This window comes from Mauremys mutica, chromosome 1 (assembly GCF_020497125.1).
Source record: "Mauremys mutica isolate MM-2020 ecotype Southern chromosome 1, ASM2049712v1, whole genome shotgun sequence".
Classification (NCBI taxonomy): domain Eukaryota; kingdom Metazoa; phylum Chordata; order Testudines; family Geoemydidae; genus Mauremys; species Mauremys mutica.
The window spans coordinates 121,323,343-121,336,613 of record NC_059072.1 but is presented as its reverse complement, the minus strand read 5'-3'; the positions used below and the strand labels follow the sequence as shown (position 1 = coordinate 121,336,613).

The 13,271-nt window shown below is 48.4% G+C and overlaps 1 protein-coding gene across 2 annotated transcripts in view; it reads right to left on the bottom strand.

The window, feature by feature from the left end:
• The window catches only part of ST8SIA1 (ST8 alpha-N-acetyl-neuraminide alpha-2,8-sialyltransferase 1), a 181,328-nt gene extending 169,361 nt beyond the window's left edge, over nt 1-11,967 (bottom strand). Inside the window, exon 1 of one of the 2 annotated variants that reach the window (XM_045001866.1) lies at nt 11,582-11,967. In XM_045001866.1, the coding sequence (XP_044857801.1) occupies nt 11,582-11,967 (386 nt within the window). The remainder of the gene's footprint in view (nt 1-11,581) is intronic. The other variant, XM_045001867.1, reaches the window with a different exon arrangement.
• Nucleotides 11,968-13,271: the final 1,304 nt, after the last annotated feature.

The following is a 13,271-nucleotide window of genomic DNA, read 5'->3' as shown; positions in this document are numbered from 1 at the left end:
GAACTCTGCCTGGTTACATGAATGGACAGAGGATCGGAAACAAGCCCCACAGTCACAGGAGTCTCCATTGGCCAACCTCCTCTCCCTGGTTTTGTAGATGGCTGTTTTAGCCAGGGCTAGGAGGAGGTTGACCAGGAGGCCCCATGACTTTGTGGGGCCACGGATAGGGAGTGCATAGAGAAGGAGGTGAGGGGAAAAGTGCAGCCAGAAACGCAACGGTATATTCATGAGGAGCCGGTAAAGGGGCTGCAACCTGGCGCACTCTAAGTAAACATGCGCCAGGGTCTCCCTCACGCTGCAGAAGGTGCAGGTGTCTGGGACAGGGGTAAACGGCGCCAAATACACGCCCATGCTCATGGCCCCATGAAGGAGCCGCCAACTGATATCCCTGGCGGGCCCTGGGACCAGGGTGGAGTATAGGCTGGCCCACCGGGGCTCCTCACCCTCCAGATGTGGCAGGAGATTCCGCCACTTTGTGTCGGGGCGGGTCACGAGAGTGACGAAGTGAAGGGTGTGGAGCACGAGCGTGTATAGATGTTTCCTTGGCGCGGTTTGAAGGCGGACTGGCTGCAGATCGTGCAGCCAGCTTACGGAGAAGGGGCGGGGGGGCCGGTTGGGTCTACAGGCAGGGCCAGCTCTGGCTATTTTGCCGCCCCAAGCAAAAAAAAAAAGGGTGGGGTGCCGGAGTGGCAAAGCAGGGGGGAACCCCCCCCCAAAAAAAACACACAGCGTGGCAAAGTGGGGTGGGGGGAACAAAAAAACGGCGTGGCTGGATCTGCAAAGCGGGGGGGGGAACAACAACAACAACAAAACACGGTGCGGCCGGAGCAGTAAAGCAGGGAGAAGGGGGGGGAACAAAAACAAAAAAATGGTGCGGCTGGAGCAGCAAAGCAGGTGAAAAAAAAAGAAAAGAAAACACGATACAGCTAAAGCGGCAAAGCAGGGTGGGGGGAACAAAAAAACGGCATGGCTGGAACGGCAAAGCGGGGGGGGGGGGGGAACCTGTAGCACAGCAGGAGCAGTAAAGCCGGGGCGCGGGGGAGAACAAAGAAACATGGCATGGCTGGAGCGGCAAAGCAGGAGGAAAAAAAAAAAACCTGCGGCTCGGCAAAGGCGGGGGGGGGACACAAAACAAAAACACGGCGCGACTGAAGCGGCAAAGCGGGTGGGGGGGAGGGACAATGGCGCAGCTGGCAAAGCAGGGGGGGGAAAAAAACAAAAAACCCCACAGGGCGGCCGGAGCCAGGGTGCAGGGGGACTCCCTGTGCTGCAGAGTGCGCGCCCGGTCTAGTGGGGGGGAGGGGGACGGACGGGGGGGGGAGAGAGAAGGGGGGCGGCCAGCACTTCAGCGGGGAGCTCACCCCGCGGCCGGACCGCCGCGCCGCCTGAGGGAGGGCTCCGCGCTGCTCCGGTCGGCAGGGAGGGAAGGACGCAGGCTGCCCTGCCGAGTTTGCTGCAGGGCGCTCCCCTCCTCCACCCCCTACAGGGCGGGCAGAGCAGCAAACAAACAAAAACAAAAAGCGGCCGTGCCGCCCTAGGAATGGGCAGAATGCCGCCCCCTAGAATCTGCCGCCCCAAGCACCAGCTTGCTCAGGGCAGGGGCCCGATGAAAAGGTCTGGAGGGCCTGGGGCTCTTGTAGCAGGGTGGTCACCCACTCCTGCCCTAAAGGGCTTGAATTCAGCCCTGAAAGGGGGCTGCAGGGGTAAAGGCAGCCCTGGAGAGGGCTGCAGCTCTGAAAGCTGGGCTGATTGGGAAGCAGCCACAGCTGTAACTGGCTTAATAAGGGCCCAGCTGGCCCTTATAAGAGGGCAGGGGGCCAGAAGCGCACACTGACTCTCTCTGAAGGCAGAGAGGCCTGGCTGCTGGGAAGCTCAGGGTGCCTAGAGTGAGGCAGGGCTGGGGAAAGGCCAGAGGGGCTGGGGAGCTCCAGGCTGGCTACTCCCCAGGCTGCAGGGCCTTGTCCAAGGCCCCATAGAGGCACTGGGTTGCAGGGAGAGACAGCCGGTCCAGACTCAACCTTGCCAATGATGAGTGGCTGACACTGCAGTCTGCCCCAGGGAGCGGGGGCTAGTTGGTGACTGGCAATAGCCTATGACTGAGGCAAGGTAGGGGTAGGGGTGGAGGGAGAGGACGGGAGACCCTGACACTGAGGGGTGTACTGCCAGGGGGTAGCACCCCAGAAAAAGGGGCACTGGAGTCCAGGGTGGAACATGGGGCCCAAGCGGCAGCGGGATACCAGCTTGCAGTGGGTGCTCCAAGGCTGGCAGAGCTAATTCCTGGAAGAGACCAGCAGGAGGCGCCGCAGGGGTGAGCCCCGCACCATTACACTCCTCCTCCACCTTATTCATCCCAAAACACTTCTGGTCAAAGCTACTAGGACAGGTCATCTTGGAGCTCAGAACCTCTGCCATATTTATTCCCAAACAACAATCTTTATTAAGGTTAAGTACCTTAAAGGCTCCTTTTCCCCTCTCAAACTTTCTCTATCTTGTCAGGTTATATAATGTAAACTCTTTGAGGTAAGGATTGTTTTTTATTACACATTTGTAAAGAGTCTATCCCAATGGGGCCCTGATCTCAGCAGGGGCTTCTGTGATCTAATTGTAATAGCGATATTCGTACAAAAGCGCTGTAAGATAATTATTCTAAAACAACAATTAAAAGCCAGAAACAGAGTTAAGGTTACATTTAGAAAACACAAAGCATTTAAAAGTCTGGAAATTCACAGTTAGAGAGAGACACAACTTTCCATCTAATCAATTTTAAAATATGAGACAAAAGTATTTTCAGTATTAACCTGAAGACCAGAAATCAAACTTGATCTAGAGGCCAAGGCAGGCCTGGTTACATTTCAGATCTTTCTATGTGTAGCTGTTTGTGCAGATTTTGCCTCCATTTTTCAGCATACGAGTTCTTAGGCTAAATTTCTCAAACTTGAGTGCTTAAAGTTAGGAACCTAACCCCAAATTTAGGCACATCAGTAAAAATGGCCTAATTTCCAGAAGTGCTGGGCACTTGCAGCTCCTACTGACTTCGTGGGAGATGCAGGTTGTTCAGCATTCAGTAATAATGTCATGATTTCCAGATGTGCCTTACTATGAATTTAACTTTATGTACCCACATTTGACTATTTTAGCTTCTGCATCTTATGTAAAAACTTGAGTATCATTTTTATACCCTAGGATCTGTATGTACCACACAGAGAGAGGCAGAAATAGATACACAGAAAGATTTAAAATTCATTATTTTTAGTGCTTGGGAAACCAGTACAGCACAGATTACAGCAGTACAAACAACTTCCCAACATGATTGAGCCTTAATGTATCGGAATAAATTCTAGATGCAAAAGGATAACTCATAATCTCTGGCCCTTTTGGTGTGATCACATGTCCAAGAGAAACTAGGCTGAAATCACTAACTCTGAACAGCTATCAGATGATAACAACTTTCAGTCTCTGCTGAACAGAGTTGGATTCAACACCATAGAAATAATCAATGGCAACACCATGGAAATCAATGGCAAATTATTGCTTTGCAGATTACTGAGTCCTGGATTCACGCAGTCTCCGTGCAGAAAAAAAGGAGAAACACACACACTATAAAACATACAGAGGACATAAAGTATCAAATTCTAGCATGAACGAAGACAGCACAGTTATCAAAGCATTAAATATTTCACAAATTTAAAGAAAAGTGACATTGCAATCCTGCAAAAGTAGATTTTAGAATTAAAGTTCGTTTATTGTATGTTAGCCATGTATAGGAACATATAGAATCAAAGGAAATACTACTAAGGGAGCAGATAGGAAGGATGGTTAAGCTGTGGACTGGAACTTGAAAGTTCTGGGTTCAGTTCCAGGCCCTGTTGCAGTTCTTCCTGTGACCTTGCATAAACCAGTAAATCTCTCTGTAGTTCATTTTCTCTTCTCACCCTGTTTGTTTGTCTTTTCACTTTAGCTCATACACGCCTAACACAATGGATTAAAAATATTACCACCAAATGCAGATGACCTATCACATCACTGAGCACCCACTCTTCTGTTGGGCAAGGATACTGTTCATGATAATAGGTATCTTGATTAGTATATCTGATACATCTACTATGGACTATGTTTTCATACCCCTTTTGTATTTACTTTCTGTGAATATCAATCAGAACCAATTCATTTAAAATGTGAATATTAACAGAAAATATTGTACAGGATTTACAGCCGAGTAGTCCCATTTGATGAGTAAAATGAATAGGATCTTGCCCTTTTTGAAAATGCAAAATATGAATATTTTTGACATATTTAGAGAATTGTCACCAGACCCTGAAGCAGTGCTGTCCTAGTCTAGTATTTTCCAGCTGTAAATACTTTCAAATACATTTTATCCACTATGCTCACACAAAAAAAGCCCAATTAGTTGCTCTGTAAAATAATTTAATCACTGGTTAAACTTAACTAATCAACATGAGCAACATGCAGTTAAACCTCACATTTACCTTGAAACACACCTTCAGAGTAGTAAAAGTTATGCAACTAGTGTCAAAGTCAGATTCAGGACTTACAATTTATCATACCACTTTATTTATTAGCAAAGCGTTTTGCTAATACACCCAGATAATGTGAGCACCATGCAAGACTCAAACTATCTTATTTATACAGATAAAAGGGTACGAACTTAACAAGATAACAAAAGGAAGCAGAATCTGATAAGTTTACCTGGGCTAGACATGCATATCTTATTTCCTTACTAATTATTACCGATCTCCTGTTAAGCTTAAGTGGACCCATTGTTTCGTACCTTAATGTTTCTCTTCCTGACAACTATATTTCAACATTTCTTATTTTTGCTTAAAGGAACATACAGCATTTCTTTAATCCATTCTATTTTTACAATATAATTCATTCTACTTTCACACTAGCATAGACTGCATCTAAGGGTTGTCTACGCTTAAAATGCTGTCCTGATGCAGCTGTGCCACTATAGTCGGCCACAGGATTGGCTCTACCATTTTTGCCACCCCAAGCAAAAAAAGAAGGAAAAAAAAAAAAAGATGCCCGAACTGCCAAAGCCAAAAAAAAAAAAAAAAGGCCACCTGGACTATGCCACCCCAAGAATGGACTGAATGCCGCCCCTTAGCATGTGCCGCCCCAGGCATGAGCTTCCTCCGCTGGTGCCTGGAGCTGGCTCTGGTCGGCGATTCCTTATAGTTTGAGGGTGATAGACAGTTATCGCTGCTGGATCTGCAGGTGGCTAACGAGACTCATCTACAGCTCACAACGAGACTGATCCACCGTTGGGGCAAACATTTCCCAGTGAAAGGGGCAGATCTGGCTTGTTGAGTCAGGCTGCACCAGCGCATTGTCAATGTCAGCTTTCTGTGACAGAAGGCTGCAGAGGTAAAAGGAAGACTGCATCACTGTAGTGCTTCAATCTTGACTTTAGCAAAGCTTTTGATACGGTCTCCCACAGTATTCTCACAAGCAAGTTAAAGTATGGATTGGATGAATGGACTATAAAGGTAGATAGAAAGCTGGCTAGATTGTTGTGATCAATGGCTCAATGTCTAGTTGGCAGCCAGTATCAAGCGGAGTGCCCCAGGGTTGATCCTGGGGCTGGTTTTGTTCAACCTCTTTATCAATGATGTGGATGATGGGATGGACTGCACCCTCAGCAAGTTCTCAGATGACACTAAGATGCAGGGAGAGGTAGATATGCCGGAGGGTAGGGATAGGATCCAGAGTGACCTAGACAAATTGGAGGATTGGGCCAAAAGAAATCTGATGAGGTTCAACAAGGACACATGCAGAGTCCTGCACTTAGGACAGAAGAATCCCATGCATCCCATGCATCGCTACAGGCTGGGGACCGACTGGCTAAGATCGACCAGTTCTGCAGAAAAGGACCTGGTTATTACAGTGGACAAGAAGCTGGATATGAGTCAGCAGTGTGCCCTCCTTGCCAAGAAGGCCAACGGCATATTGGGCTGCATTAGCAGGAGCATTGCCAGCAGATTGAGGGAAGTGATTATTCCCCTCTATTCGGCACTGGTGAGGCCACACCTGGAGTATTGCGTCCAGTTTGGTTCCCCCCACTACAGGAGGGATGTGGACAAATTGGAGAGAGTCCCGCGGAGGACAATGAAAATGATTGGGGGCTGGGGCATATGACTTATGAGGAGATGCTGAGGGAACTGGGGTTATTTAGTCTGCAGAAAAGAAGAGTGGGGGTGAGATTTGATAGCAGCCTTCAACTACCTGAAGGGGGGTTCCAAAGAGGATGGAGCTAGGCTGTTCTCAGTGGTGGCAGATGACAGAACAAGGAGCAATGGTCTCAAGTTGCAGTGGGGGAAGTTTAGGTTGGATATTAGGAAAAACTGTTTCGCTAGGAGGGTGGTGAAGCACTGGAATGGGTTATCTGGGGGGTGGGGTGGAATCTCCTCCCTTAGAGGTTTCTAAGGCCCGGCTTGACAAAACCTGGGCTGGGATGATTTAATTGGGGTTAGTCCTGCTATGAGCAGGGGGTTGAACTAGATGACCTCCTGAGGTCCCTTTCAACCCTAATATTCTATGAAGACACTACCTATGCCGACAGGAGGGCTTCTCCTGTCAGTGTAGGTAATTCACCTCCTGGAGAGCCAGTAGTTATGTTGATGGGAGAAGCCCTTCCATTGACATAGCACAGTCTACACTGGGAGTTAGGTCAGTATAACTGAGTCACTCAGGGGTGTGCATCTTCCTCACCCCTGCACAATGTAGTTATACCGATATAAGTTAGTAGTGTAGACCAAGCCTGAAGGACAAATGTTGGCAGATGGGGCTAAAGTGAATCTTCACTGATTTGATGTTAACATTTGTATTGCACACTAAAAAGAGAATGTTGCTTTAAATACTATATTTAATTTAAAAAATGGAATGTAGAAAGATTTACTGCAAGTTATAGTCTTTAATGACATGATCACATACTATTTTTCCCCCAGGACCCCTGCCTCATTCATTGCACAGTATGGATGGTGCTAACTGAATTACCAGCTGTTCTATATTTTGTTTTTTCCTCATTCAGCGTGTATCCACAGACTTTATTGACTGCACACTATTCAAACCCTGCTCTGAAGATAAAATTATTAATCTTCTCATGAGCCCTCCTGTGGCGCTCATCACTATAGTATCTGAGTGCTTCACAAATATTGAATTTATCTTAACTCGCCTGGGAGATGAGGAAGGGAAGGTGGTATTCCCCATCTGCAAAATAGGGAACTTTGAGTATGTCCACACTTAAAATGCTACAATGTAGACCTACCTATGCCAATGGGAGAATCACTCCCATCAGTGTAGGTAATCCACCTCTCCAGGCTGTCAACTGAAGAATTCTTCCATTGACCTAGTGCTGTTTATACCGGGGGTTAGGTATTTTTCACACCCCTAACAGATGAAGCTATACCAAAGTAAATTCCTAGTGTAGACCAGGACTGAGGCAAGAAAGATTAATGTCAAAAGTTTCCACTACTTTAGATGCCCAATCTGACATGCCTAGGACCTGATTTTTCAGAGTACTTTATACATTCAATGAAAAGCTCTGATTGACTTCAGATGCAGCTCTGTGTGCTCAGCACTTCTGCAAACCAGGCCCTGGCGTATCGTGTCAGGCACCCAGAAAATGATGAACATGCAATTAATAACCACATGTGAAAAGTTTGGTTTAAGTGACTTGCCCAGCATCACATAAGAATTGTGAAGAGGCAGGAAACAATTTCAGCTCTCCAGAGCATCATTTCTCTTTCTGCAGTCCCCTGCCTCATTCACTGCAAACCTTCCAACTTCTGCCACAAATGGAACAGGGTTCCTATAGGCAACAGCCTTCTTCACTGCAGAATCCTGATTCACCACCCCGCAAATAGCTACATCGTGTGCACTGAATGAAGCAGAATGTCTGGCAACCTTAACAATAGGTGGTGCTACCAGCCCTGCCTATAACTATACATAGCACTTTGGATTTTTAGATGCTTAGTGATGCTGAATATTAGTAATAGTTTTGTCCTCAGGAGCAGATCAAATGTGGGAATAGATCTTTTCATTATTTGCAATAACTTTAAGTGAAATAATCCTACAAAAATAAGAGAAAGGAAAATGTCTTCTTTTATTTTGTTTACCTAAGTAATAACAAAGGAAGCAGTTTGGAGGATTACCATAGTTAGTAGGAGTTTTGCCTAAATAAGGACTGCAGGACTGAGCCCTTAAAAAACTGAACAAGTCACAAAACAAGTGGGATGTAATATTAAACCCCACAGGAAAAAGACAAGTCATTATTAATTAGTGACTGTGTAATGACTTTGTCTCATACCTATAAATAGGATTTTTGCCACCATATAATCTGAGAAGTACAAGAGTAAACAGTTTTCCACTTGACTGACTGAAAGTTACTCATGATTTGTCAGAGATCAACAGAGATTGTTCCATGGCAGTCACATTGGCTATTCTCAGTCACTAATGTCTTTAAACTGCAAGAATGATGGTAATGCTAGGCAGCTATTCAGCTCTTCTTAACGAGATCAAACTCCCATTGACTTCAAAAGAAGGTGTATCTAAATAAGGAATGCCGGATCAGACCCAATCTCAGTAAACTAAATTATACTTTAATAATGAAGGGTATTACTGCTGATGTGCATGTAAAGATTACTCACCTAGGTGAGGTTTGCAAAATAAAGCCTAAAATATGTAGTCATCTCAATGTACCAGATCAAAGGCCTGACCCTGCAACTATTACTACTGGCATGAGCAGTCCTTATTTATGCATGTAGCCCCATTGAAAGCCAATGGGACAACACAGATAGGGAGCCAAAATACTGAGTCCCACGAGAGTGACACTTCTGTATTTATAAGAGGCAAATTCTCACTTGGGAACTGATTCTGCAAAACCTCATACAGGCAAGTAGTCCTGATGGGAGTAGTTCCACGAGTGTGTATGGAGTACAGATTATTTGCACAAGGAGGGGGCTGTGTTGAGGGAAGAGCCAGATCATGCATCAAGTGCTTTGGGAACATGGCACACAGAGGGTAGTTTAGTGGCTAAGGCTTTGGACAATGGCTTAAGAGACCTAGGTTCAATTCCCAGATAGTCCCAGAAGACATCTGTGGCATCAGTTAATTACTCAATCTGCCTCACTTCCTGATATCCCCAGTCAAGAGCAAAGGAGACTTTTATTCATAACCTCAATTTGTTTCCAGTAAGAATTGAAATGAGGGGCACTAAGCACACCTTCCCCGAAATATAAAACTGAATGATTCTTGAGTTTCCATGTAAAACAAAGGCTTCCTTATTTTAGTTAATACTTTCACAATATAGACAAATTACCTGTCATGGGTTTAACATGATACCCTGCCACCAAAATTAACAGGAGCAAATGCACACAGAAAAAATGTAAAGTTTCATTTTCTGTGGCACAATCACTTGACTATTTTGGTATATTTTCTATTTATAATTTCCAATGCAAACATCCCCATTAGCTTCCTGTCTCCAGAAGCAACAACTTCTGTTATTTGGCGAGTTTCTTCCTTTCAAAGAAACAACTTTGCGATAATCAGTATGCTTAGGGGTAAATGGAGTAAGTGGAGGCGCCACCAAAAGCTGGTGTCTATAAACAGTCTGAGGGAAATGGCTAAATATTAAGGTTAAATTTGAAAGTTGTAGCAGCATGCAGTCATCAAACCAAGTGCTGGTTTATAAAACTGAAAAGTCATATAGCAAATTATTTACCACATCACCTATCCAGGCACCCCCCAAAATAGTCACCCAAACAAGGAACTGGAAGCCTGTAGCATAGAGGGGATGAAGAGGAACCTGCATCTGGAAAGATTAGCATCATTTGTTGCAGACTGAAGCATTTTCTAATTTATTCTCCCCTCAATAGTATGGGACAAAATCCCCTGCAGCTGCTTGGCTGTAATTGCTAGCTCTGCATTAAAGAAGGAGCTTCTGTCATCCCTAGCCAGTGAACTGATATGAACATATACCCCCTTATATCACCCGAGATTGGTTATAGTCCCTGAAAGCCTCAGAGGATCAGAATCTGATTTTAAGGAATTAAATGATCGGTAAAATTTTTGTTATTGCGGCAGACAGGACCTAAAGTAATTGCATCCTAGACTGGCTCCAGTATAAGATTTCAGAAAGTCAAATTACATCCAAAAATCATTCAAGGATGCAGTGCTTAATTTGTGCCAGGGGTTGCCAGGGCTTGGCAGTTCATAGCCCTGGCATCTCTGGGCTTGCCACATCAGTTATGAAAGTAAAAAAAAAATTGCTCAAGCCCCTGCACCTAATTGCTTGAGCCCAGGCATCTCTTTCATTACAAATCAAGCACTGCACGGATTATGTAATAGAAAACAATTCAGTATACTGAAAAGAGTTACTTGACATTCAAACATGATTTGTTCTGGCACTCACTACAGAAAGAGGGCATTTTGGAGGGAAATTAACTGCTACTCCCTCTTACCTTCCATTTGCTACTAAGAGGAGAGAAAGAAAGCCAGATGATGGGGGGCATAGGTGCTGGAACTAGTGATGCTGGGGGGGCTGCTGCACCCTCTGGCTTGAAGTGGTTTCCATCATATACGTGGTTTACAGTTTGGTTAAATGGCTCCCAGTACCCCCATTATACAAATTGTTCCAGCACCCCTAGGAGATGGGTGGAAGAGGGAGAAAAGAAAGAAGGCAGGCTATATATTCCCAAAGATCATATGATTAGTCAATGGATGGGAGTGGTTTTCAAGGCACCGCAGATCCACATTGTACCTAGTTTCAAACCAGACTCATTGGAAAATCCCCTGAGTAGCAGGAGCCTGGTCCTTCAATGAGTGCTAACTGCAGCATTCCCCTTTCCCGTTGCAGCTGGAGAAGGTGAAATATACACTTTGATGAGCCGGGGCTCTGGAGATGTACAGACATGGACAAAAAAAACAGCGGACTCTCCACATGTTTTGCATAATAAAGTGCACAGGGAAGGTCTCCTTGCAGCTTTGATTCCAAAACTGGGGGAGTTGCTCAGTGCTTACAGATCTCCCCTCCGAATACCCGGAAACACATTCGGGTGTCTCAGGCACACCTTGGAAAATCAACAAGCCAGGGGAGTATGAAGGTCTTTTTCCTTTGTTAGGGGCCAAAAGGCATCACTGCAGCGTGGCATGATCCCGGGGTACAGCCAAGCCCGCAACAGCCAGAGAAGTGAGAGCGCCCGTTGCGCTTTCCCGGGAGACACCTCGGTGTTGGTTTTATTTGTATGAAAAAAGAAACATGGTTCGTCCTTTAGCCCCCTCTCCCCCCCCCCCCACTGCCCACACAGGATCCCAAAGGTACCAAACCACTACCCCCCCCCAAAAAAAACTTTTCCCAGCAGAAGGGTTCAGCCAGCCTCCCACTAGTTAAAGACGCTACGTGTTTGTATCTGAACTCTTGGGGCGGGGGGTAAAGATCAATATTTGAGTGTGACAAATAAAGTTCAGCTATTTCGGGGGAGGGGGCTGGCCGCGGGGACCGCCGCGCTCTGCTCCGCCTGTCCCTGGCTGCCGCCGGGCATGGGGCAAGGAGGCTGGGTACCTGAAGCCGGTGACTGCGGTCTGGTTGCTCCTCCACGCCTTGCCTTGCTGCAGCAGCACCCCCTGCACGACCTCCTTCTCGTCGGGCAGCCGGTACACGGGGAAGATGTAGAGCCAGCAAAGGACAAAGACACACAAGGCACTGGCTCCCCCCACGGGCAGCCGGGTCCGGGGACACTTACACACCGGCCCCGCCGCCGCCATCCTCCTCCGCCTCCCCCGGCAGATCTTCCTCCGGGCCGGGCTGCAGTCGCTCATCAGTCCCGGCGAGCGGCCGCCGGAGCGCCAGAGCCCCCCATGCAACAGACACAGAGCCGCCGCGATGGTGAGCCCGCCCCCCGGGGGGCTCCCCGCCGGCCGCCCCGCTGCTCTAGGGCCGGGGGCCATCCCGCAGGCCAGCGGCGGATGCCATCGCAGCCCGGCTAGCCGGGGGAGCGGCTGCCCGCTGCTCGCAGCTCCAGCCGGGGAGCGGCAGGGCTCAGCCGCTTCCTCTCTCGGTACCGGCTGCTGCTGCTGCTGCCTCCCTTCCTCACAGTCATTTGGTCCTCTGCTCCCCCCCCCTTCCCCCGCCAGGCACCCAGCACCCGGGGAGCTGTCACTGCAGCGAGTCCTTGTACATTTCCATTCCTGGGCTTCCCTCCTGCTCCCCAAATCCGATGGGAACAAAGGGCTGCCCCTCCCCCCTCGCCCCAGGGGCTGTCAGCAACCTTCTCCTGCACCCCTGAAAACGGGGAGATGGGGGGGAGGGACGCGACACGACAGCAGGGTGACCGGAAATCAGGGCTTTTTCCCCCCACCCCGCAGGGAAAAAAAATCTCTCCTTTGACCCGTTCAGATCAGCGCCTCCTGGGCTGGAGCTGGCAGCAGGTTTCGCTTTTTTTGCTCGCCTTCAGTAAAGGGGGGAAGGGGGAATCAGGCTGAGCCGGGCAATAGCAGGAGACTTACACGATCCCCCTACCCCCAAAGTCCCCGCCCACCCCCCAGCTGCTGTGACACTGCATCAGTCACACGCACAAAGCAGCCTCCTTTCCTCCACTCCTTTCCGCCAAGAGCCCCGCAGAGATCGCGCCACCCTTCCCCCGCCCCCAAACCTCAGTCCACCCTGCAGCCTCCCTACACCCCACAGCGCTGTTCCCCAGGGGCTTCCCCCCTGAATCGCCTCGGCAGGATCCCCCCCCCCACACGCGCATTCACAGTACATAATTCCCCACCCCCACTCCCCAGCACACCCAAACAAACCCAGGATCTCCCTAGTCTCCCCCGTACAGGCGTTTCCCATCCAAGCCTACCCCGCCCCCATCCTAAATCACCCGGCAGGATGCCACTCACACCGCCTTATCACCATGCCCAGGACAGGATTCCCGCCCCATCCCCAGCCACCCACCCTGCTAACCCCGGGATCCCACTGGCACACAGGGACATGGCTCCGGTACATGCCCCCCGCCGCCCCGTTCCCCGCGCTCCCGGCAGTAAATGACGCCCCGCCGGCAGGATCCTGGATCCAGGCTCGCTCTCTCTCACACACACCCTCCTTCTCTTATATATTGCACCCAGATTTGCAAGCAGCTGGGATCCAGCCGGACACAGACACCAGCCTCATGGCGCAGAGCCTTTGCTGCGACCATTTCTACTCATTGCTTATATTGGGAAAACACGGTCTCCCATTAAACCCTCAATCCCGAAACCCTTTT